This window comes from Gavialis gangeticus, unplaced genomic scaffold (genome assembly GCF_001723915.1).
Source record: "Gavialis gangeticus isolate Ggan-Ray unplaced genomic scaffold, GavGan_comp1, whole genome shotgun sequence".
NCBI lineage: Eukaryota > Metazoa > Chordata > Crocodylia > Gavialidae > Gavialis > Gavialis gangeticus.
Window position 1 is genome coordinate 39,250,486 of NW_017729008.1, and position 25,511 is coordinate 39,275,996.

The 25,511-nt window shown below is 50.5% G+C and overlaps 1 protein-coding gene across 1 annotated transcript in view; it reads right to left on the bottom strand.

Annotated features, from left to right (window-relative positions):
• The window catches only part of PLXNA4 (plexin A4), a 660,133-nt gene that overhangs the window by 18,591 nt on the left and 616,031 nt on the right, over positions 1–25,511 (bottom strand). The window contains exons 25-29 of the mRNA XM_019509620.1: positions 22,027–22,130; positions 18,389–18,488; positions 16,560–16,750; positions 11,680–11,849; positions 9,487–9,699 (exon numbers count right to left, since the gene is read on the bottom strand). Of these exons, the coding sequence (XP_019365165.1) occupies positions 9,487–9,699; positions 11,680–11,849; positions 16,560–16,750; positions 18,389–18,488; positions 22,027–22,130 (778 nt within the window). The remainder of the gene's footprint in view (positions 1–9,486; positions 9,700–11,679; positions 11,850–16,559; positions 16,751–18,388; positions 18,489–22,026; positions 22,131–25,511) is intronic.

Here is a 25,511-nt window from a genome sequence, read left to right on the forward strand (position 1 = left end):
TCCAAAGTATGCCCAGACACTTCCCCAGCCCTCTACTCGTGCCTGTCACTCTCTGGTTATTCCCCCTTTACAAACCTCCTTCTCTACCTGCCTGCCAGCACCTTGTCCATAGGTGGAAATGGCCCCTTGAGGGGTTCGCAGCTCACATTCTCAGGCTAATATTTCACTGGATTTCTGCTTGGTTTTAGCTTATTCTGCTAATTCTGCGCTCTGCCCCCACACACGCCAGTGGCCAGCACCATCCACTTCAGTGGACAACGGTGGAGCCTGGAGGTCTTCCTGCTCTTTGTTCAGTGATGATGGGGGCAAGGGAGGAGACTCAGGACGTGTCCCCCAAACCACTCTCTCCTGGTCCTGGTCAAAACAGCCTTGCCTTTGGGACTGTATTGTGGAAATGGCTATGTCCTCAAGAGGGATGGCCTCAGTCTGCTGGGCTGATACTTGTGACCCCTTATCAGGTTGTGTGTCCTCGCCTCACAGCTTTCAGTGGCATGGGGCATGGGCAGGCAGAGACTTGGAGCTCCCCCCGTCGTCAAACCACAGCTGGAGATGCTCCTGTGCATGGCTTTCAGCCTCAGCATTTTGGTGCAGTGCCATGACCTGGTGTCTCCACGTGTCAGCATGAAGAGTCCGAGTCTGCAGGGAGGCCAAGACTTTATCACATCCAAAATGTGGCTCTTTTGTTGGCCTGCAGACCCATGAACAGCCTGTGCCAGGGGTCCCAGGGTGGGTGGCCACACGGCGGTCTTGGAAGCACTGCCCATGAAACATCTGTCCCTTAGGCTCCCTAGGGCCTGCAGACAGCCTGGGCCGTGGCCAGCACGTGGGCCCTGGGGTAATAAACTGTAGATGGGGGAGTGGATCCACTATCCTTGAGAAAACCTTTGAAAAGAATTATTACGGATCGCATTTGTGGGAGTTAGTAGGAAAAATAACCAGCATGGCTTCATAGCAAGTAGATCCCGCCTGACTTACCTTGTTTCTTTTTACAACCAGGCCACAAAAATGCTTAGATGCAGGAGCTGAGCTAGATGCCACCTACTTGGATTTTAAAAAGGCCTTTGATACAGTGTCACATCCCATTCTTACAAATAAATTAAGCGGCTGTGACGTAGTTGCTTACACGCTCAGCTGGGCAGAGAATTGGCTTAGGTGTCGCACCCAGGATGGTGGTGGACAGGTCATTTTTGACCTGGACAAGTATGGGCGGTGGAGTCCCCAAGGTTCGGTCCTTGGACCAGTGCTGTTCAGTATCTCCATCAGGGACTTGGATGAGGGCGTGGAAAGCGCTCTGTCCAAATTCGCAGGTGATACTAAATTAGGGGCGAAGTAAACACACTGGAGGGCAGGGAGCGGCTTCAGGCGGATTTGGACAGGTTGGGAATGTGGGCAGAAGAGAATAGGTTGCAGGTTAATGAAGGTAAGTGCAAAGTGCTGCATCCAGGGAGAGAGAATTGCCAACACACCTACAGACTGGGAGGTGACTTTCTCAGCAGCACAGCAGCGGAAAGGGACCTCGGAGTCATAGTCGACTCCAAAACGAAATCTATTTTAACAAAGTGCCTTCAATGTACCAAGCACTGAGGATTTTTCAAACTGCTTGGTCTGCCAGCGTCCCACCTCCCAATATCCCCTTCAGAGCACCCCAGCCGTGATTTTCACCCTTTGTGGGTCCCTCCTTAAAGACCCCGGTTTAAAGACATCCGAGCAGTGAGCTCGTAACAGGACTCTGACCTGAGAAACCACAGGCAGGCATGGCCTGGCAAACCACAACCTTTCACACCCTCTGACTTGGCAGCTGCCTCAGTCTCCACTGCTCAGCCATGCAAAGCAGCCTCTGTGCCTTTCCACAGCTAATGGGCTGCTTGGAGGCCTCGTCTAGAGCCTGAAGCAGGATCCTTCACACTAGGCAAGGCTGTACCCATCTCACCCATTGAGCTGGATGCAGTGGGCAAGCTCAGGCTCACACAAAAGGATGCCATGGGGATGCCCCAGGTCACCTTCTCACCTCCTGGGCAAGCGTCCTACCCACCGGCCTGCTGGGGATGCGTTTTCATGGCATGCCCAGAGGGGCTGCAGATTGCAACCAAAGATGTCCAGAGAGTCCAAATTCTGCCTCTCTCCCCTGTCCTGTAACCTAGGATCCCTCTGCTTGGGTACCGTGCACTGAGAAGGCATAAGTGGCTCAGCTTGGGGTGCTGGTCATTGCAGAGCTCACATCCCCTAAGGATCTGAGAAGAACCAGAGGAAATGTTGGTATCGGGATATGGCCCCAAACACCTCCCTATCACCTCAGCAAGGCTTCAGTGGAAGAAGGGGTGGCTGCACACAGCTGCCCCCTCGCCGGCGGAGTACTTTAGCCAAGCTTGAACACCCCTCAGCTCTCTCTCCCATCCAAAGAGCAGTTTATGTTTGTGTTAGGAGATGACAGCGAGGAGAAATCCCATCTCTTTGTTCTTGCCAGGGGCAGGGGAGATGCATGGTGCATCGTGCACCAAGAAGAGGCATTGCCCGCAGAAGGGGAGCCGTCCCACGAGGCTGAGGAGTTATGGCAGGGCCTGAACCCGGGCACTCATTAACTCATCAAAGGAGACAAGCGCAGCCCAGCTGCCAATGCCTCCTCCGTGGCCCCATGATCTTCCCAAGCAGCCTGGGCTCGCTCCGTCATGGAGCTAATTACCGCGCAAAGGCTTTTTTCCCCGTTGTTGTTGTTGCTGCCGCTGGTTGGGGACCGCGCTCATTAATAATCAGCTTAGCATATGAAAAGCTTGTAACGAATCCATGTGCTGCAGACGGCCGCCGCAATTACAGAAATGACATAATTAGGGTTATGCAACAGCAGGCGGCCCTTGGCCCACTGGAGAAGGGAGAGGCAGGCCAAAGGGATTTGGCCTCTCAGAGGCTGGCATGTCCGGGGGCAGCTGGGCAATCACCTGGCAGCAGATACCGTGGAGGTCCAGGGACATGGTGCTGGTTCACCTGCTGAATCCCAGGGGTCGTTTTCCTTTCCTGGTGGGCGGCAAAGCTGCTTGAGGGTGCAGACAAATGAACCACTTGCCACTTGTGGGAAGGGAGCAGGACGTTACTGCAAAGCAGCTGCTCCGTCACTATTTCCCCACGTGCATCCTCTCGCCCTGCGGGAGATGAAGGCTATCCTGCACCGGCTTCCGGTCTTTGACTTGCTCAGCGGAGGGTCTTTGCCACTTAATGGGTTTGATGTCTGAGAGAGCTCAGGTTTGAGCCCAAATACCGGCCTTTAACTGGTGCATAAAGTATTAGACCTGACTGTCTATAAGCCAAGTCAACAGCCTGACTCTGATGACGAGCAAGTCCCTACACATCACGCAGAGAAGTGATAATCGAGGCGTGAAACGCCAGCCTCTTGTGCCTTGATTTTTTTAGTGCCGTTCCCTGCTTCTTACCGTCTCAGGAGGAACGATGGGGAAGAGGCAGGGAGCCTCTTCATCCAGTGCTGGTGCCAAGGGCAGAAGCAAGGAAGGAGCATGAAGTTGCCCATATACTGCAGGCCGTGTATGGTACCTGCAGCAACAGGCAAAGGCCCCCACTTCAGGGCCCTCTTGCACTCCCCCTCTTCGCTGGGCTGCCTACCATGCTCCCCTTCTCCGTCCCCTCCCACCTCCACGTCCCTCTTCCACCACCCCTCCATCAGCCCCATGCTCGGTGAGCCTGGGATTCCCATCCTACCTGAGGGCCGGAGGAAGTGAGCATCTACACAGGGGAAGCCCCGGGGCCAGTGAGGGATCTGGCCCAGTCAACAGCCCAGGGACCTTGCACCCTCCACCACCACCCGCCGAACTGATTCATCCGGGAGATTCATTTTAAGCATCTCCGCTCTTTGTGCCTCAGCTACACCTGGGGCGAGAGCACGAATGCATCCCGGTGGGCTACCGGCTGTAATAGGCAGGCTCTGTTTTGCTAACACAGCTCTCAGCTAATGAATACGTCATCTGAATTACACGAGGTTCAGCTGCAGGCAATGTAGTGACGTGGGGCCGCGTCGTAGGCTAGGACTCGGGTGATGTAGGTGCCCTTCCCAGCCCTGGCTGCCCAGTTGCTTGACCTTAGCCAAATGCATCCTCCTAGTGGGCTACCGCTTCCCCATCTGTGCCAATGGAGGTGACATCCTGATCTCCTTTATTTGCTGCTCCGAGAGCTACCAACGAACAGCCCTCAAGAAGAACGGGTCGTGCTGAGCATCTCTTTTGCCAAGCCCCCCAGCCCCTACCAAGCTGTGACATTTTGAGCCCTCTCTCTGCCAGGAAAAGGGTTAGGGACTCAACTTTGTTTCAAGTAGAAGTGTTTGAAGGGCAAGCTGAAGCCTCCCACAGACATTTAATGCTCTCCTCTAAGCTCCTTGGAGCTGCCATGCAACCCTGATGCTATCATTTAAAATCTCAGTGGTTCATAAAACTTTTGTCTCTGCAATGAATTATCTTTGCTGCGCTTGGTCAAAGGACCCTCCAAGCCTAGACGGCCCATCAGGTGCCTGTGAAGGGTTTTCCAGTGTCTGTAGCCAACAGCACACAAAGGAGCAACACACTTAGCAGCACATCCAGCCAGGTTGGCGTCTCATGCCGAATTGATCAAGGACACATTTACAGTTGGGATAACTGGGGACAGCCTTGGCTACGTGCCTGGAGGAAGTCTCCAACTCGCTCACCTAGATTTGTAGTGAGAGGCTCTGCCATTTGATGCCTTTGAACCAGCCCAGTTCCTCTCTGCTTTTTCCTTTCTCTCTAATTCGGTTACAAAGCAGCCAGGAAACGTTAGCAAATTCAACGATCGAGTGTTATCACTCCACAGAGTGTGTCTTTTCCAGTGCTTAATCAACCTCGTGGTTAGAAAGTTCTTCCTAATATCCAACCTAAATTTCCCTCGTTGCAATTTAAGCCCATTACTTTATGCTCAAGCCCCCGTGGACAGAAAGAACAGCCTCTATAACAAGCCTTCATGTATTTGAAGACTGTTATCAGATCAGCCTCCCTGGACTTTCTTCTCCAGGCTATATAATCCTTGTTCCAAGTCATGTTTCCTAGCCCTCCTTCGTGATGCTCTCCACTGCTCTCTTTCCAATTTCTCCGTGGTTTTTTTTGAAGTGCAGTGTCCAAAACTGGACATAGCACTCCAGACGAGACCTCACCAGCGCTGAACACAGTAGAAGAATCACTTCTATTGACTTACATGCAATACTCCTGTTAATGCATCCCTGCTGGCTTTTGTTTTTTTGCAACAAAAGCACACTGCTGAGTCAGAAAAACCTAAGAAATGCCAAAATGGGACAGATCACAACTTCACCTAGCCTAGTATCCTGTACCTCTCACTGGCAGATTGCGGTGCCAAGAGAAAGAGTATTTAAGTAGGAACTAGCCAGACAGATCTGTCTCCTGCCCCTCTCCCTCACCCAGACCCAGTGCTCAGAGACTCATAGAAACATTTTTCCCAGACCCTCACAAATTTTGACACAGCTATTCCCAACTAGGACAGTTCGACAGGGGAAGAGGGTTTCCAACACGTATGCCCAGTTCCTGTTTTTGCTACATGCTGGCTACTACACAACAGCTGGAGGCCCTCAAGTCCAAGTGCCCACCTCTGCACCCCCCAGTATCTTAAATGCCAGTGCAATAAGGAAACAAACACAGCCTTTTGCTCTTTGATGACACTGCCCCCTTCCAGCACCCTGTTCTCTGGCCTTCATGCCAGGTTTTCTGCAAGGAAACCACTTACTGATTGCGCAGAATGCAATTAAACTGTGTTAATGAAGTTCAAACAAGTGTGATCATACATTTGGCAGCATGGAGGGAAATGAAAGGTCAGCCATGGCCCTTTGTCATGTTTCCACAGTGCTAGCGAATGCTAACAAGCTGGTCCCAATTAAAACAAGCTCCACTTAGTGCTCAGGGGTTTCGTTGAGTGCTCCTGAATCCCCAGCCTTTCCAGAGAAGAAATGATCCTGATCTCAGCTACACCTATGTAAATCCAGGGACATCCCAGGAAAGCCAATGGAATTGAACCCATGAAGGCCATGAAAACTGGGTGCTGAGCCTGTTAGTCTAGCACCGCAGTTTGATGCAAATGGAAACAGACACCACGTTCCCTAGCTCTTTCTCCTATCCTGGCTTTATTTTCTGAATAGGAGATGTCCAATCAATCTTTGGCTGGTTCTAGCTCCTTTCCCCCCCTCTGTATTCACACAGAAGTGGAGCAAAATCTGAATCCAGAGTCAAGTTGCTTGAGTTTCAGGACCCTGCTTTCTTCTCTCAGTCCTGAAGTACCACAGACAGTTTAAACCAAGCTACCGATGGACTTGAACAATGAAGTGGCCCCATGGCCAATCTAAATCTGCTTTTATTCCTTCCCCTCCTGGGTGCCCAGTGCCAAACTCTTCTAGAAAGCAGTGTCTTTGGATGCTCTTACATGCCAGACACCTGCTTTCACCCATAGCCAGCTGCTCTGTATCTGACCTTGCTTTGAGGTCTTGGAGCAGTTGTTCATAGCCCACCAGAGAAGCCAGTCACTGCAAGCGGGTGGCTGGGAGTACTGGTATTTTCTGAATGGTTTAACCACGTTAGCATGCACATAGACTCACATTAAGACAGGCACTTTGCTTTTCTCCAGGGTGTCACCCAGCAGTAGCATTTCCTTCCCCACAGCCTGACTGCTCTTATGCAGGACACTTCATCTAGTTTGAGGTACCATCTGACTAATGTCTTGAAAAATGCAGCAACTCCCTGGCTGTCACTTGTCTAATCCTGGCATCCGCTCCTGCTTAGTCTCTAAAAAATGAACTGTCTTGACCATTTCTCCCTCTGGCTGATACTGTCCTTTGTCAACTGGAATAGCTCCTAGCCCTCCTGGATGTCAAAGATTAGCACAGAATTCATTAGGAACTAGGTCCAACCCAGCCTGTCTCCTGTTCACCCTTAATGCACCATTATCCTTGCAGCCTGCCACATTCTCAAAGGCAGTTACAACAACCACCTTCAGTTCAGGTGCACGGTGCCGCTCGCTTGCAGTGCCGAACCAAGAAGGCAATCTCCTTGCGTGTTCACAAAACCTGCAAGCTATAGCAGCAGCAAAAAACCATTCGAAGTTCTGAGATAGCATTAAAAAATAAATACATTTCAGGATCTCCCTGGCCTGGCTGAGATAAAAGCCAGTGATGTTCACGAGCAGTGGGAGGCTTCATGCATCTGATTTATGAAAGCAAAACCATCCAGTTGTTCTGGGAAGGTTTCCAGGAAATAGTGGCACTTATTGCTAAGGATCATCTTTCTGTAGAAGTCAGCCTCCCATGGTATGAAAGTGATAGCAATGCTGGTTAAAGCTCGGGGGAATGAAGCCTTCTGTTTCCAAGGGAAGAGGTACAGCATTGGAGCGGGCTACTCTATCACCCTAAGGGACATCCTCCGGGGCTGACTGAGAGTTTGGTCATCATGGCTTTGTCCCAACCTTGCTGATCACTAAAAAGCCTGGCAATAAGAACGAATTTTGGGGATGGTATGTGCGCTAGATACCGATCCACTGAAACCAGCCTCTCACTACATCCAGGCCACTAAAGAGAAAACACACCATCTCTGAGTCACTAATGATGTGCAGCTATTATTGTGAAGTTTCTCTACATCTCACAGCCAGAGCTCAGACCTGCCCAGTGCCCACACTCCAAACATATAAAGAAATGCTGGACCAGTGCAAGAAGTAGGTCATAATTATGCAAGGTAGATCCTAAGAGCCTAATTGGTTGCTAAGAAACTACATTTGCAAAAATGCAAGTGTCTAACCATGACTAACAATAATTGCCTGGACAAATTAGTGTCTGATAGCAGCAGCACTATAAAGGATTTCACCTAATGCTGCCTACAACATGGAAATCTTTCATCAGTTATGGCCTCCTATCATAGAACGACTGACCGATTCCACTGCAGGAAATATACCCACTTAAACTATTTTGTATCTCCAGTATCAGAGATTTCATATAGCCTGGAGAGAGTGTGATTAATTTTAGGCAATATCTAACCATCCATCCATCCATCCATCCATCCAGATGAATACTTGTTTAAAAGTGTCTGGATATCCATGAAAGATCTGCATGTTAACCCAGTATTCATAGTTACAGCACTGCAGCTATTTTCCATCTGCATCTTTCCAAAATCTGTCACGAGTGCCAGGCAGACATGGCATGTTGGGAAACACACAATACAGATCATACTCTGCCAGTCTTGTTCACGCAAACTCCAGCTAAAGTCAGTGGGAGAACTGCCAGAGTGAGTTTTGAAGGAGAGGCATCGGATAGCAACCAAGCGACTTCTGTCCTGCAGGGTCACAAAGCACTCATTGCACTGTGAGCACTGGGTTTACTTTCTCCACTGCTGATATGGAGCTGCCCCTTGGCTGGCCAGAAGCAGAGCAGGGACCACAGGGCAGGGGAGGTTTGAGTTAGCGTGCTTGGGCACACCCCTGCTCTTTGATCCCAACAGGAGGAGTGAGAACTATTGTCATCCAAGGGACTCAACAGGTAGCATAGAAATGGAGATGCCTTAGAAGGAAAAAAAGAGCAGGCCTGCTGGGATTTGAGTCCCAAGGCCAGATTTTAGTCCACCAAACTATGCAATGGGTAAATGGACTTGAGTATCTAAGTGCAAATTTATTCCACTCTGTTAATGCATCTGTTGTTGTAACACATGGTCCTTAGGAATGAGGCACAAAAAAGCAATGAGCAGTTAAAGGGTTCTGCATTAACCATGTTTCAAGCCCAGATCAATCCCCACACAGACAATGGTGGTTTACATTTCAAAGGGTAGAAGCACTGGATGAAAAGAAGTGTAATCAAAGACTTACTGAAGACAAGAAGTGAGGAACTACATCTCACTGGGATAACTGATAGCTAAGGATCTCAGATGAGATCTCTCCCTCTCTCTTTCCCTCTCTCTCTCTCTCCATATATATAGCATCTAATAAAATAAGTTGCTGCTTACAAAAGCGTATGCATCTCTGATTTAGTCAGTCTATAAGGTGCAAATTGGACCTGCCTTCTGCCTTAGGTCGATATGTCTGAAAGGATGTAAATATTTCCTAGATCGAACTGGATCAGGAATGTTACCTGACCTCTCAAACTGAATTGCACTTAGGCACCTAAGTCCATTGATATATATAATAGATCGTCTGGCCCCTTTGCTTATAATGCCGAGTGAGCGCTCTCAGTCTGAATGGAATAGTTCAAAACCCCTGGCAATGATTCATCAAGCACACTTAGCCACACTTCCTCCATCCCCACATACCCATTACCCCTCAAGAGAACAACCTCAGTGCTTTCCTTCCCCTCTTCACTGTGGTGCCGGTGGAGATAAAATGCCCAAGGTGACTATTCCCACTCTGGCTTAGAGCAAAGAAAAATCCCAGTGACACAACTCAGGTACCAGGGCACACCAGCCTTGACTTAAGCCATTCCCACCTTGGATGAGCACTCACCTTTCCACCCAGTTCTTGTAGCTGGGGATGTCCTTGGCATAGAGGAGCTTGTTGGAGGGTGAGTCCTTGCCCAACCGGTGCTCGGAGGTTGAGCAGGAGTCCATGAAGGTCTGAGCCACCACGGAAAGGCAGGCATCCGTGATGCTGTTCTTGTGGATGTCGAAGACAAATTGCGGGTTCTTGATCATGTTAACCCAGAACCTCAATGGCAAGCTGCGGGGAGCACAGGAGAGGTGATCAAGGTGGATCAGAGTCGGTGTTGTTTGCGGTGTGCCATGTTGATAACAGGCAGGGAGCTGTGTCAGGCTTTACCAAGCCTCATTTCAAATGTCTCCAGGGATGAGGCCTCTACCCTTTCCAATGGGAGAATCACTCCACAGTCTAACAGAACTGCAAAGCAGGGGAGCTGGGGTCTACCCGCATCTCTGCTACTGATATACACCTGATAGGATTATACTGCAGTCAGTGGAGTGATATCAGGGGATGACTTTTGTATAGCGAGTCCTAGGACAAGACCATTACCCTTACTCATCCTCAGTGGCATCCAGTTCTGAAGAAGCCCCACTGAAATCACCAGACGGGGGAGCAGAATTGACCCGTCACCTTTTGATGGTGCTTATAAGACTTCCATAAAGTGGGGAAGAGTCTGGGGAAGAGTTACGAAGTGTGTTGGGAGGAGACATGAATCCCTGCTTGTTATAGGCTGCACCAGATAGGGACAGTGCCAGGGCAGCTATTCATTTGCACCCAGTTGCCCCAAAGCAAGTCAATGCTTTACCTTGAGGTTCCCTTGGGGCAACTCGGTTTGTGGAGCCATGTCCAAAGAGCTAAGATAAACCTCCCATATTGGAGTCCTCTTGCTGGGTCTCCATCGCCCTGTCTCCGGGGCTTTATAATGTCTTGTTTCAAATGTCTCCAGGGCTGGGGCATCTACACTTTCCAAAGGGAGCTCATTCTAGTGTCTAAATGAACTGCACAATAACAGGACGCTCCTAAAAATTAATCAGTTTTCTTTTCTTTATATTCATCCCATTGTTTCCAGTCATCCTCTTCCTGAAACACCTGAAACAATTCATCTCTCTCCTAGGTGACTATCCGTTCACATACCAGCAGACAGTCAGCATGTCCCAATTGACTGTGCCAGGATCTCTCCTTCCCCATATGCTCTTGGGCCAAATAGGGACTGCAGTAGGACAGGGGAGAAAAAGCTGGCCATAAACTCTTTAGATGCTAAACTCCAGCCACAACTGGGGAGAGGGGTAGGAGGCTGCTGACTGGGAACGCTGAGGCCTGTGAAGTGACTTGGAGTTAATTTATCTGATTGAGAAGGGATCATTTCTTCATACCGCCACCCCCATGCAATCCCCCCCCCCTTAAATAAACCTCCTGCTCATTTAGTCTGAGTGGCTGCAATCAGCCTTAGATTAGTGCCGCAGATAATGTTAATAATATGCTAATGTTTCATTAGTTGAAAGCCTCTTTGGTGCATGGGGTTTCTGCTTTTATTGCGCCGCCTGTGACGACCTGCCATCAGCACGGCTGGTAAAAGAAGCAAATACATCAGCCAGGAGCCCTGCCGTTTTCCTTAGCTGCTCCTTTTATAAGCCCTGTATTTGCACAGGCAAGAGGGAAGAAGTGACTCCCCAGGGAACTCTTTCCAGCAGGGAGACTCAGAGGATAAGAGCAGCAAGGATCCTTCTCCCCAGTGATTGCAGCTTCTGGTCTCGGGCCAATTACACCCGGCGAGAGCAGTGGGGCCGTACGGGAGATTTGGGGATAGCAGCTATGGTAGCTTGAACAGTCAGGCTGTCACGACTGTATGATGGGTTCTGCGTCTGGTCCTGGCTACTTTAGCATTCGAACTGCAAATATCTCTCTCTCCCCTGGGGACTCCTATTATCCCCATTTTATACAGAGAGACCCTATGGCACACAGAAGTGATGGCCCAGGGCCTGAGAGGCATTTAGGCACCTACACCTGTGGATTTCAAGGGCACGTAGGTGCCTAACCACTTTCGGAAAACCTAAGTGCCTGCACCAAGGTGTCACAGGAAGCCTGTGGCAGAGCTGGAGAAGGAACCCAAGTGTCCTGAGTTGCAGGCCAGTGGTGTAATCACAATCCCATTCTTCCCTGGCTGCATTTCCCCTCCATCTGGGACACTGGGCAGGGCTGTCCAGGGGGCCTCCCACTCACCAGTTGCTCTTCCAGGTATGCCGCACGTGAGGGTCGTGGATGTTGTGCTTGTCGGCCTGTTCATCCAGGAAATCAAACATGTATTTGATGGCCAGGGGCAGGGCACTGCCACGGTGCGCTGTGCTGAAAATGGTCTCAAAGAGGTCATCGACAAACTTCTGCAACGTGCCCTGTTGAGGGGATGGGGGAGAAGGAAGAACAGCATGAGACGCCAGCGTAGAGGCTTGATGCTGTCCAAGAAGACACTGTTGAGCCCTAGAGCACTCCCAGATGGGAGGTGGGGTATCATGACGGCTTAGGGGGGCAAAGCAGGGGCATGGGTTCAACCAATGGAAGTAATGACTGGAAAGATGGTGCCGTGCAATGGCTTTCTCGCGTGAGATATTATAAACCAAAGGTCCTTAGGCCAAACACTCGTCAGGCTCAGAAGCAGTTAAGAGTCTAAGTGGACTGAATGGGAAGGTGTCTACCACCTTGCTGCACACAAGCCGGGGGGGCTAAGGAACAGCAGTAGGGAACATCACCAGGCTTTGCTGATACAGAGATGGAGACGACTTTAATCTCCACTGAGCCCTTCTCACAAGCACTGAGCTCACATAATGTGGACCGACTTTGTGAACAAAATCAGGGGATTGCCAGACTGCAAAACCCATCAATGAAGTGTCAGCGAAGCCGTCGGAGCTGGGTGTGGGGCAGGGGATGTGACCGGTGACCGTTCTGCATCTGTGCACGGGGCAACAAGGGACAGGGTGCTGCTCCCAATGGGAACAAGATCAGGCCCTAAAACAGCTCTAGTGACTTTGGTGTGTGCTTGCATAGAGTTGGGTGAAGCTTCTTCGGTTTCTGTAGATCAGAGGTGTCAAATTCATCTGGTCCCAGGGATCAGAGGAGTGGTGCAGGATTGGGCCATGAGATCAACCAATGGTGCAGGGCTGGCCTGTGGGCCAAAGTGGGCCCATGGACTCCACCCCGCACCCTGCGTGCCAGATCCAGCACCTGCTCTGGCCAGTCTGGGACATGAGCTGCACTTGGCTCCTGCTTCAGCAGGTCTAGGGCAGGCACCATGTGCAGCACTGGTCCCTGACAGGCTGAAGCAGATGCCTTGAGTACTGGACCCAGCATGTGGCAGGGGTCCCAGGCTGGCCCTGTGCACGTGTCCTGGGCCCTGCATTTGGGGCCAGTCTGGCACACACCAATTGCAGCACGTGAGTCAATTCAAGACACAGGGCCACCATCAGATGTGTCCTTCTGGGCTGTATGTGGCCTGCGGGCCATATCTTTGCTGTAGACCATCATGCTTAGAGAGATCTTAAAAGGGGGCTATTGCTTTGCAAGACAAGCAGGTGGGCACATAACGCAGGGACTGAAATGGGAGAAGTATGAAGGGGATGGGGCTCAGCGTGCTCACTGCAGAGGCCACCTGCCATTACCTAGGCTCCTTGTCCTGATAGTACGCAGGGCAGCCCCACTGCTGGGCCTGGTGATGAAGGGCAATCCCTGGCAAGGATCAGAGTATGGAGCAATGGAGGGGTGCAAGCAGGCTTGGGATGCCTGGGGTGACTGCGGTTGCAGCGGAGGCATGCTGACAGGCAGTGCTGGAGAGGCAATCACGGGGGCGTGCTCAGGCCTGGGGTATGCAGTGCCTATCCTGGAGTCAGGCAGTGGGACTCAGAGGGTGCAGTAGCTCAGCCTGAGGAGCAGTGACAAGGCTGTGTGCACCCCAGTGGGGAAAAGGGATGAACAGAGGCTGGTGCAAGTCAGGAACTAGGTGCATTCAAAGCCTGGGATAGCGGCAGCGAGGGGAGGACCAGGACATAACCGCATGTCCTGCCAATGGCTTGCCTGTCCCTGAAAAGATAGCTAATACTCATCGGTCTGAGCATCCCTCCCCTTCCATCCCAGCTAACTCCACATCTGAGACCATAATTGTAACGGCTTGGCAGATCCCTCTCCCCAAATGGAAATTTCCCTGGAGAGCAAACCCCCACCTTCTCTGCAGAGCCCAGGAAGGGCTCCTCCGGCTGAAAGCTGAGTGCCAGGCTCTGCCGGGGCAGGTACAGTTTACATAGCACTAACAAATGCTTAATTAACAGGCTGACATCTCTTGCTGATTCCCCATTTGATTTATTCTTTGAGAAACAGACACAGATATCATTTGCTCGCATGAGCTCCTGAGAGGTGAAAAAGCCCCCTGCAGCGTGTGGCTGGGCTCGGAGAGGAGCCCCGAGGGGAAATCGTGGTGGTCGGACAAGCAGAGCTGCCCACTGGCTCTGTTTCTCAATGCACTCACCCAGCCAGGCACAAAGAAACCCTCCAAAGCTTTTAGGCTAAAGGCACCGGGTCTCAGAGGTCAGGCCCATATCAGGGTAAATATCGTTCCCCAAGATTGTGTTACCAGCAACTGCAGCCTTCCCCTCCTGTCTCAAAAGGGGAAGCATGCTTGGGAAGAAATTTCTTTCCCAAGTCCCGCTGGAACAACCAGCCTCTTCCAGCTTAATTTGCTGCAGTGTCAGATGCTCGGTTGCTTCCCTGCTGGGCTCGCAAAGGAGCAAAGCCGGGATGGACAGAGCCTGGAGTCCAGTTCATGATCCACCGCTCTGGGAACTGGCCACAGAAAGTATCCAGAGGACCCGGGTTCCCCAAGGTGCTCCAATGAATACGTATTGACATCCACTGGAGACCTGGCCCCCCTGAGAGTGTCTGCCACGGGTTAGGGGAGGTCAGACACCACCCAGGTGTGGCTGTGCCATCACTGCAATGCTGGAAGCTAGCGCACAGCAAAGGCTCAGGCTGTTTTACGCCCATCCTTGGATGCTGCTGCTCAGGACATGGTTAGTAGATATCCGAGTCCTGCTTGTACTGGTCCACCACTACTACCAAGGATGGGGCTGTGCTGCGCGAAGGACGTGCTGGAGTGACCCTTGCCGACAGCCTGTGACCATGGCTGTCTCTGTGCGTCTGTTCTGCACTTGCCTCTGCCCGTATCTTAGTCCCAGGCTGGTTTCCAGGCTCAAGGGGGTGGAGAAGAGCTGGTATCTTCATTAATCAGGTGCCTGTATATCAGGTAGCTGTAATGCCCATTACCTGTGAACTTCACCCACAGGGGTGCACTCCATCCTTGGCCTCCTTCTGCCAACAAGGGACTGGAGACTACACACAAACACTGCCAGCTTCTTTCTCCCAGGCTCAGGACAGCCACCAGATGTTGCCACCTTTGGCTACAGCTGACCAGGCCAGATTTCTAATAATTTGGGATGTGCAAGACACCAGTGCCCGTTGCCAAATGTGGTACCCAGCCTGCCCCTCACCTATTCTCTTCTTCCCTGTTCTAGTCCATATGGGCTCCCAGGCCACCTTCATTGCCTTCCAGTAGCACACGACAGGACATGCGAGTGCTTGCTCTCTCATTCTCTCCTCCGGCCAGGTGGAGAGTTTTGTTTGGGTGGTTTTTATTTTTAAACACACCTGTTATTGTGTTTTTATTTTAGGGAAAGCAAGGTCAAAGAAACATGCCGTGTTCTTGGAGAGGAGGGAGGGGAGGGGAGGCAGCCTTTATTTCTTGAGGGAGCTCCTTCCATGGGTTGGGATGGGGTCCTGAGAGGGGTCTCCCTGGTGGGAAGGAGCCCTATATGGTAGGAGGGGGCATCTCCACTGTGGCTGATGGGACGTCATGTCTCCATCCCACCCCCTTGGGCAATCTGTGTTATCTGGGCCCACCCAGTGGAGCACCTTCATGATGAGGGCCCAGGAATTGAACTTGATACCTAGTGTCTCAGTAAAGTAGTGTGTGTTCCTCTTCATCTACTGGTCTCCTGGGAGTAGGTGGGGACAAGGAAAAGGAGTACCATTTCCCCCCAGTTCATGGCATGACTCACTGAACCAGACCAGCATGGGCTTGTTGGCTACCCTGTACCCATACCAAGACAGGGTATGTCACCAAAGCAAGCAGCTCCTGCCCCTACAGCTCTGTGTACGCCGCCATCCCTCCGCGGGAAGCTGCTCCTGAGAATGCCACCAGCCTTTCTTGCAGCCTCCCTGCCTACCCTCTGTCTTGCCATGCCCAAATCGCTGTGTGATTCCTACTTCCTTACTATCACCAGAGCCTCCTTTCTTCGCTGGCATTGTCCATGCCTTGGTTGGATCCTGACTACTGCAACGTGCATCTCCATAACCCGCCCTTTCTCCTCTCTCCCTAAATCCAGCCTACCAGCACATTCCCCTCCATGTGAAAGTCTACCCCATCACTCTGACCATGCCATTTCCAATCTCCTGGAATCCCTTCACTGGCCCTGTGCTAAATGCAAGCTCTAGACCTTCACCTTTGCAGCCCTGGAGGATGTAGTTTTGCTCCATTTTCATTCCCTCTTCCTCCAGTTCTGTTTTCCTCCTGCTCCTCTCTCTGTACTCATTCCTGTCCCACTTCTTCCCACTGTTCCTCTTGCACTTGGAGCAGATACCACACCACATCCTCTGAGATGCCCCAAGGATAGCCACACAGATGTACCCTACATCCTCTGGGAACCACAAAGACCCCCTGGAAGGGAGGCCAGACAGGCCCACTCCACTTCCACTACAGGATCAAGAAGACTCCTCCAGCTCCCACAGGGGAACATCAAGACTCCCAAAGGGAGTCCAGAAAGCTCCACTGCACACTCCTCCAGAGTCACGAAGTTGCCCCCCAACCACAGGCCCCCTCACCCTAATACCATAGAGACTATAAGAGGGCAGAGGGAACCCTAGATATTACTCCAGAGGGGGGACACACCTCTTCCCATGGTTCCTCTTGCACTCCTACCCACCAAGGGTCCCAACTCCTCTCAACCCCTTCAAATCCCTTTCCTTCCAAGTCTCCCTGCTCATGCTATCATCCAGCATCGTACCTTGGTGGCCAGCAGCCTTGTCAAGTAGATTTCAGACACCATCTTGCTGCCCCGGTCACCCTCTTTTTGGTCTCCATGCTCATGGTTCTTGACTAGGTGCCACATCTTGACTCCACTCTCAAGGTCCGGCGTGATCATGGGTGTGCGGGAGCGCAGGCTGTCCGGGCTGCCTGTGTAGCGGATCATGTTCTCTGCAAGGACAAAACCCCAGCTTGCTCAAGCATTTCTTGGTTAGACAAGGGGTCAGACCATGTACAGTGTGTTTCCTCAGCAGCCGCACTGATTTAGAAAAGGCACATCCCCTGTTACCTTCCCATAATGGCTGCAAGGCTGGTGACTGCTTATAATCTCACAGAGAACTCACCAGACCCATGGAGATTGTTCCCTATACAGGTGTTGGCTATGGTGTGAGCTTCTTTCATGAGACAGTCTGTGTCCCCCACCCCCTGGCACAGTGACAACCAGGTTGGACAAGATACTGGTGCATCTAAGAAGAGCATTAGCCTGCTTCAGCAAGGAGATGAGCAGGTGACCAGATTGGCTTTTCCTGCCTCTAGTTTCATATCGTGCCTAACTGCATGTGAAGTTTAGTGCATTTTGAGCCAGGCCCTTGGAGAAGCACTGGGCATTATCTGGGGACATGTGTTTGGTGGGTGCATACAACAGATCTCGATCAAACACAAAGCGATGGCCCCTCTTTTTCCCATTCCTGACTTAGCTATCCCTCCATTTGTTACCTACTCCCTGCTCTTTCAATTCTTCTTCCAAGTCTTGCTTTCACTAAGCATTTTAAAAGCAATGGTCTGGATCCTCCAACTAACCACATGGAGGATCAGAATCCCCATCCAAGACCACCTCTATTCTCTACTGCACCAAATTCGATTTCTTGAGCCCCTTGCTGATGGCGTGGCCCAGGCCCCTGACCCACTGACAGTGCTACAAGTTGAGTGTATTTTAACTACAATTAACACACAGACATTGCGTCGTCCAGTAGCAGAGGCTGAATCCACCTCATTAATGTATTACCAGCCTCCATATATTAATTACCAGATGGAGTATCCTTGTTCTCTCTGGCTGCTGCTTCATTCTTTGCAATTAACAATCACTTCTGACCCGCCACAGCCTTTCCCATCCCTCCTTGTCCCTGCCTGAAAAATCCAGTAGCAAAGAATTCAAGAACTATAACAATAAATACCCCCCATCCAAAAGTCTTTTTTAAAAGGTCACTGTGCTTTTCTGTAATTGCAACAACACTGCAAAGAGAATGAATCTTAATAAGGTTTTGTGGAGTGCTCACGTCCTTGGAGAAGGGGCAAGGAGGTTCCTCTGGACACTGAGCAACAGCACTTTCCCTCAAGCTACAGATGATATGATATGGAGAAGCTTTCATATACTAAACAAAACTGAGTGCTGGATCCGGGAGAATCAGTGGTTTGCACTGCTCTCCCGCTGCAGATGAGAAACTCACCTGCACTGCTGCAGCCAGGGGTGTCTCAAACCCACGTGAGCCCATGTGTGGGCCAGCTGTGCCCAGGGGGAGGGTGTAAGCTGACAGGTGGGCAAGAGGAACCCCATGGGGTCACCTGGATAACACTATGGGCTCCCACGGACTACTACGGGCATGGACTTTAAAGGGGAGTTGGGCACCTAAGTGCTTGATGTGTCTGGTGGTTCCCATTGGCATGTCATTGGGCTGTCACTATCTAATTAGCACTAACTAGCTGTCAGTGCACTGTTCCCATTATAAGTCCGATGACTTGTCACCTGCATTGTTCCCTTATCTTCCTTCTGCCACCTGTCTTGACATGCATCAGCCAACGGGTCCTTACCATACTTGCTAGCTGAGGTCCTGGAGACGGTGGAGTTATTGACAGCATTGTAGGCAGTAACTTGTTTGGAGACTAATGCTACCACAGATCCATCTGGCACCTGTAGAGAAAAGAGAATTTATTGGTAAGTCTTTTAGAGTCAGCCGAAAGCGCGCATTGTACCAGAGGAAATCCAGGCAGCCAAACCTGAATGACAAATCAGCATTGCTACCCTGAGTATCTCATCATAGTTACTTCCAGCTCCAAAAGATGAGCTCCTCACATGAGAGGTTCCACTGATATCAATGGGACTTCAACTTGTTCCCACTTCCACTGATGCAAGTCCAGGCCAGCTCTGCTCAAGTCACTGGGCAAGTCTGTGGCCAGGCAGGACCAGACCCATGCAGATCCTACTCCAAAGCTGGATGAAGTCAGTGGAACAGGTTTTGGATCAAGACCCTATTTAGCCTAGCTGTATGAGCAATGGCTTGCAGATCTAAGGTGTGGGGTTTCACCCATGCCCCTATTTATCCGCATTCACTTTATGCTGGATCCGAAACTGCAAGAAGCTGATTTTACAGAAGTCTTTGGTCTTCTTAATATCCAATAGTTAGTAAAGCAGGAGACTGACACTGAAAAGGTCCAGGAGGCAAAATTTCACTACCACAGCCAGGTTGCAGAGTCTGCACTGGGTTCAGACAGGACTCTGGGTCAAATCAAGACATATCAGGCTCTGTGGTTCAGACCTCAGTGTCCCAAGATCTCAGAGGCTATTCTCCCAAGGTTTCAACCCCAAATGAAATGTCACAGAACCAGCTGCTTTTGCAAGCTCTCCACTATTTTGCTCTGAAAGGAGCCTCTGCCCACATCCCAGCCAAACAGGATGACTAACACCTCCATCTGCATCCTTGGATTCAAACCAGAATTAAAAGTGTGGGTTCAGATCTAGGAATTCAAATCCTTCTAGGAGTGCCAAGGGTCTGGACTTAAGGGTCTAGTCCAGGCCATCTCTATGAGAAAGGAAGGGGTTCAGCATTTCGAGGGAAGCAGATGTTAAGACTGAGTTCACATTACGGGAACAGCTGGAGCATGGTGCCTGAAAGCGGCCCTGATAGACACAGAAATGCCATGACTCTTGCAAGGTCTCATCCTGTAAAGTGTCCGAGGACTTCTCTAGTAGAGCAGGCATGCAGAAACTCCTGCTTTATCACTGTGGTTTTCCATGCTCGTTGTGCCCTCACTCCAAAGCACCAAAGGGGAAAATTAGTATTGCTCTGCTTCTACAGATGGTGTAGGTATGGCTATGGGTAGTAGGCACAAGGGCTTCAAAAAGAATAGGACCTCTTGCAATGAGCCAGATCTTCCCATCCATTATCTAGGCATTTATGTGGTCCCTGCTTCAAAAGCCAATAAAATAGCATACAATAATGAGGCTGTGGCTAAGCAAAGCTGTATCAGGACAAATCTTTGAAAAATAAGAAGTTATAAAAAAGAGAAGGGGGGAAGGAGGAAGGAAACACTGTGAAGCGCTGCTAGCTCTCATCTCTGTAATAATAATAATTAGTACTTACACAGAGCTTTTCATCTTCAAAGCACTTTACAGACACCAATTAATCAGCTTCTCAGCACGCACTGAAGGTAATTATTGGAGCTCTGTGTTGTTATCCCTATGATGCAGATAGGGAAACTGAGGCATGGGAAGTGGTGGAAGGTGCCCAAGGAGTCAGTGCTGAGTTCAGACTCCACTGGAAACGTTGACTTGAAAATGCCAAAACGCACATTTCTTGACATTTTGGAAATCCCTCTCCTCTCCGAGCGTCTTCAGCCCAATCTCCACTTTTCTTGGACTCGCCCTTAGCTGAACCACGGCCCAGATCTGCTCCTCGGGCATTGGTGTTGACATGCTCCACAAAGGAAGTCAGCACCATTTTCCATTCTTCTAGAGGCAGGGAGTCAGAGGCAGCAGTCCCGGGGAGCCTGACCCTGACCCAGCATCGCCTGGCTGCATCCCCCCACATCCTAGACAGTTCTCCCTGTCCTTAACCTTCTTCTTCCAGACCTTAAGCCCCAAACTTTTTGCTCTGTCAGCATCAAAGACCCCCAGAGCATGAGCAAAACTAGTTTAGCCTCTCCCATATTATCTCCCCTCTGTGCCCTATCCATTCCTGCCCTGTGCCCCCTCCTGTCTGCAGATGCCAGGGGCAGCCTGGCGTATCCCCTTCTACTGCTGGTGGCATGGCGAGGGCTGCAGCTCAGCCTCTTGTTTAAGAGGGTGGTTGCCTACATCTCCCTCTAGTCCCACCCCAAATGATTTGCAGGACACTTTTATCTGGTATCTCTGGGCCAACAGGATGGTTGGGTTGACAGACTGACCAGTGTCAGCAACAGTGACTTGGGGAAGACATACAAGCCCCTTCGTGGTGAATAGCTGCCATGCGTTACCTGTAAAACAGCTCTTTGTCTCTCTTTCTGGTGCTGAACTACCCTCTTTCCACCCCATCTGATCACCCGGGAAGGACCTGTTATCAGGCCAGTCCTTGACATCATTTCTTTGTCTTTCATTGTGTTATTTGACACCTTCTCTAGACATGTGGGCCAGGTCTTCATCTGGTCTACATCGGTGCAGTTGTTAGACAGGACTAAGCTGGCTTACATGAGCTGTGGATCGGACCCTGTATGCATGACATGGACTCCTGGATTCACCTTGCAGGGCCCTGAAAGACCCCAAATGTTTACTCGCAACCATTCCCATGTTCCTACCTATCAAGTGGGGATGGGGATACAGCTCTGAGCTTGGCAACTCCAATCCTGGGTCAGGTCCAGAGACCTCTACTTCCTTTCGTTCTCATGCACCAGCATCTTTGCAGGACACGTGGCCTGTCTTGCCATGCCATGCCTTGAGGGGACTGGGGCAAGCTCAGGTACAGAGCTCAGGTGAAGGCATTGCAAGCAGGAATGGCTTGGATAGACTCCGGGAGCTGCCCTTCTTTTGCCAAACATTCACCTTAGGTCAAACCGCGGGAGACTGCTCAAATCCTAGCCCTGCATCCACCTCTGTGTGATGGGCACTGCAGCCACTCAGCACCTCTTAGGCTTTAGGCCATTGTATTTAAGACATTATATTTAAGACATTGTATTTAAGACATTATAAACGGGCCAGCCCGGTGTTCCAGCAGATGGGAATACCGGGGAACAAAGATGGCAGCAGGATGTTGGGGTGACCAGGAAGATGCAGAAGGGGAAGCTGAAGAAGAGGCTATGAACACACAAGAGTGGGGCTGAGCTGGGCTATCTGATCAGAAGGGTCCTGGGGAATGGATCTGGAAGGACTCTCTCTCTTCCATGGGAGAGGAATAAAGGCCTTTCATCCATAAACAAGAGAAGGATGTTGGAAGACGGGCAACGCCGAGAGTCACTGCCTTGTATTGCTCTTCTGTTTGTTCCAGCACTGAGCTTCACGTGGGGCTGGGATGACGAATGGAGCCAAGACAGGGATAGAAAGAGGGGAGGTTGTGGGGCTTGTGTCAGACCAGCAGCAAGAGACTTGGATGGGAAGGTCACAGAGATGTTGAAGGAGGATTGGAGGGGTCGGGGCAGAGAGAGGCAGGTGCTGGCAGTATTATTCCTGTGTCCCTGGCAGAGAGCTCTTGCCTCCTTACCTGATAATGTGCCAGGGTGTTGAGCCTCTTCCAGTCATTCTCTATCTTGGTGGTAATGTCTTCGTCCTGCAGGATCATTCTGGCCCCGCTTGCCTGCCGCCACTCTGTAGGGAGAAAAAGCACATGTCTTTCTGCTCTCCTGACCCATGGGGAGAAAGGGACCGCTTGATGCACACACTCCACTGGGACCACTCATAGCCTATGCACACCACACATGCGTACACTCATGGGATGTGCCAAATTGCACAGATCAGTAGCAAACAGACCTTTGGGCATGACCCCAAACACCTGACAACTACACAAAGATACATGTGCGGTGTACTCAGGCACACGACATATGCAGCTACACTGAAATCACACAAGCTACCTTCATGCACACAACATGTCTATACACACAAGCCCAATTCAAGGAAGGGATTCATAGATGTATCTCAAATCATGCTCCATGTCTGGAGAAACTGCACCAAAGTGCAGTTAAGTCAACTGTATCCGAACCAGAAACCATCAGAAACACGTAGCTCCATTACTGGTAACCAAGACTCAACCACAACCAGGCACAGCTTAGCCAAGATCTGCGCATAAATTACATCCGTTTGTTCGAGTTAATTAAAACAAACTCCTGAATATGGAGATATCACCTGCCGACTCTAATATAAAAATGCAAGAACCGTTGCAAATTTCTTTTGGTTTCAGCAATTCTCTTATCACCTAATTAGAATATATTTGTACAGCCAACACTTACTTTTATTATTCATTTAAATTAGCGGGAGGGGGGCCCAAGGCTGAGTGCTCATTTCTGGGTGGTACTTTGGAGGGGGATGTTTGCATATGCAAATGCATGACTGGTCAGCAGTGATGATTATGATTTAAAATAGTCTTAGACTGGCTTTTAGTTACTCCAGCCCCTTAAGTCACCACCCCTAGTATCACAGCATAGCCACAGGGTGAGTCTGCATCCCTAACAGCACCTGCAGAGCATCCAAGTGCCTAGTGGTCTCTGCAGCTGCCAAAATGGGAGATCTTGAGGTTCAGGCTGTGTGGGGACTGGGGAGGGAGATGGTTAGTCCTTTGAGATGTCTCCTCTGGCATCTCTAAACCAATAAATGGTGAATGTCAGGGAAGCTATTGCATGGGGGATAGATCACTCCAGGGATATCCAGTTCAATGCTTTCCCTCTATAGCACCCACAGAAGATTGGGCTAGACGAACCATTGGTCTGACACTTCTTATGTTCTCATGTTCTTGCAAGGTGCCCTGCAGAGTACAAAAGTTGGGGTCCCGTGGTCAATACTCTCATGGGGTTTCCTCACTTTCTCTTGGTTAGGGCTTCTATGGGCATGCCCAGCCTCTATGCTTTCTCCTTGAGGGCTTTGCCTACTTCTAATCTCCTTCCCCCCAAACTCAGCATCCTTGTTTAGTGGCACTGCAATACTGCAGTACCATATATGCACTGCAATAGTGCAATAATGTAGTACCATATATGCACTGCAATAGCGCAATAGTACAGTACCATATATGCACTGCAATAGCACAATAGTACAGTACCGTATATGCACTGCAATAGTGCAGTACCATATATGCACTGCAATAATGTAGTACCATATATGCACTGCAATAGTGCAATAGTGCAGTACCATATATGCACTGCAATAGTGTAGTACCATATATGCACTGTAATAGTGCAATAGTGCAGTACCATACATGCACTGCAATAGGTAGGTAGAGTCTGGTTTTCAGTTTCATGCTTGAAGAAGGATGGTGGCTTTCAACTGTCTTTGCTATCCCCATGTTCAAGGGCTGTGCAGACCCTCAGGCCTGTTCAGATTCATGCTCCACTTCCAGTGAGTCCTGGGAAGCAGGAACCACATCCTGCAGTTCTCCCTCAGACCCTGCCCATCCTTTAGGGGCTGCAGACTCCATACACCAGCCCCGCAATGAGCAGGGTACCCAGTAGAGGGGCCGTGTTAGCCATGTCTATGGTGTTTTCTTGCTGAAGTCTGGACCACCATTGAGAAACAAGACCTGTCTTCTCACCCCTTCTCTGGGTGAGCTAAAGCCCAGGAGTTATGCAGAGCCAGGCCTAGAGGAGCTCTGAATGTGCTTCAGCACCACTCTGAGGATGCTCTCTGGCCCACCTGCTCTGCCTCGTGGCTGGCTCCAGCGTGAGCAGAGCATGTGTGGGCAGGTGGAGCTGTTTTTTTGGCAGGAGCCCATCAGAGAAGTTCTCTAAGGGTTGCTCTTTTGTAGCAACACCTAGTAACAGCAACAGCCTCTTGCCAGCAGCAGCAGTTCCCCTGGGAACCATTGTGTTGCAAGTCATTCAGAGGCCCCTCCCTATAGCAGCAACAGCCTCTTAGGAACAACACAGCACCAGGGCACAGCCACGTTGCAACTCATTGTAGTGTCGACTGCATAGACGTGGTTTTCAGAGGCCACCTCTGCCCACTAGAAGGCTTGTTTAATCAAGCCCAACAGCTTCCAGTTACCTTCATGCTCTTTTTCCTGCCCACTGGGGCTATGTTTGGGTTACAGATGTTGTAGGCAGATGTTAGAATCCACATAAGAGCCATTCCTATGCGTGTCAGGAGATACAGCACATTGCAGGGTCCAATCCTGAGCAGCTTGCCCCAATTTGACTATTATTCCCTTACACCACATGCCACTGACTTCAGTGAGAACGTGAGTGAGGATGGAGAGAGGACCTCAGGAGCAGGCCTACTGCCCACAGCTGCCCAAGAGTGGGATCTTAGCCTGAGTACGGATTCGGACGACTGCCTCCTCGCTTGCTCAACTGAGTCCCTTCAATACCCTTTTTTCTCTCTGCAAGTGCTAACTGCGGGTAAAGAGAATGGGAAAAGCACGGCACAGGAGGGTGAAGGAAGAAAAGGTGACCCCTGCATTCATATTCACAGTGCCAAGAGGAAATCTCTGGCTCTGTCCACAGTGGCCCAAAGGAGAGCGGCACTCCTACCCAATTTGTGACTCCTCCACCTTGCAGAGGGAGGGTGAGAGGTGAAATCCTATTACCTTTATCTGGCTTTCCAATCAGGAGCAGCCATAAATGCAAACTCAGGAGACGGCTGCTGGGACCCCTTTATAATTCATTCAGCGGGTCCTGTATCATCTTCTTTCACATGGGAATTACTTATTTGGTTTCTTGTCTAAATCCACCACCTTTCAGGTCAGCGGGGCTGGGAGAAGGGAAATTCTTAGGGGCCTTGGACAACAGGGGTTTCTTTCAGTTGCATCTGAATATAAAGGCAGCTTTTCTCTCTGCAAGTGCTAACTGCGGGTAAAGAGAATGGGAAAAGCACGGCACAGGATTTGATTCAGAGGAAGAATCAATAGAAAAACAGGTCAGGAAAGGCCATCAGGAGGTCATCTAGTCCAACATCCCTGCTCAAAGTGGGACCATCCCACCCAAGTGTTTGTCTAACCTGGACTTCAAACTCCCAAGGATGGAGCCTCCCAGGGGAATCTGATTC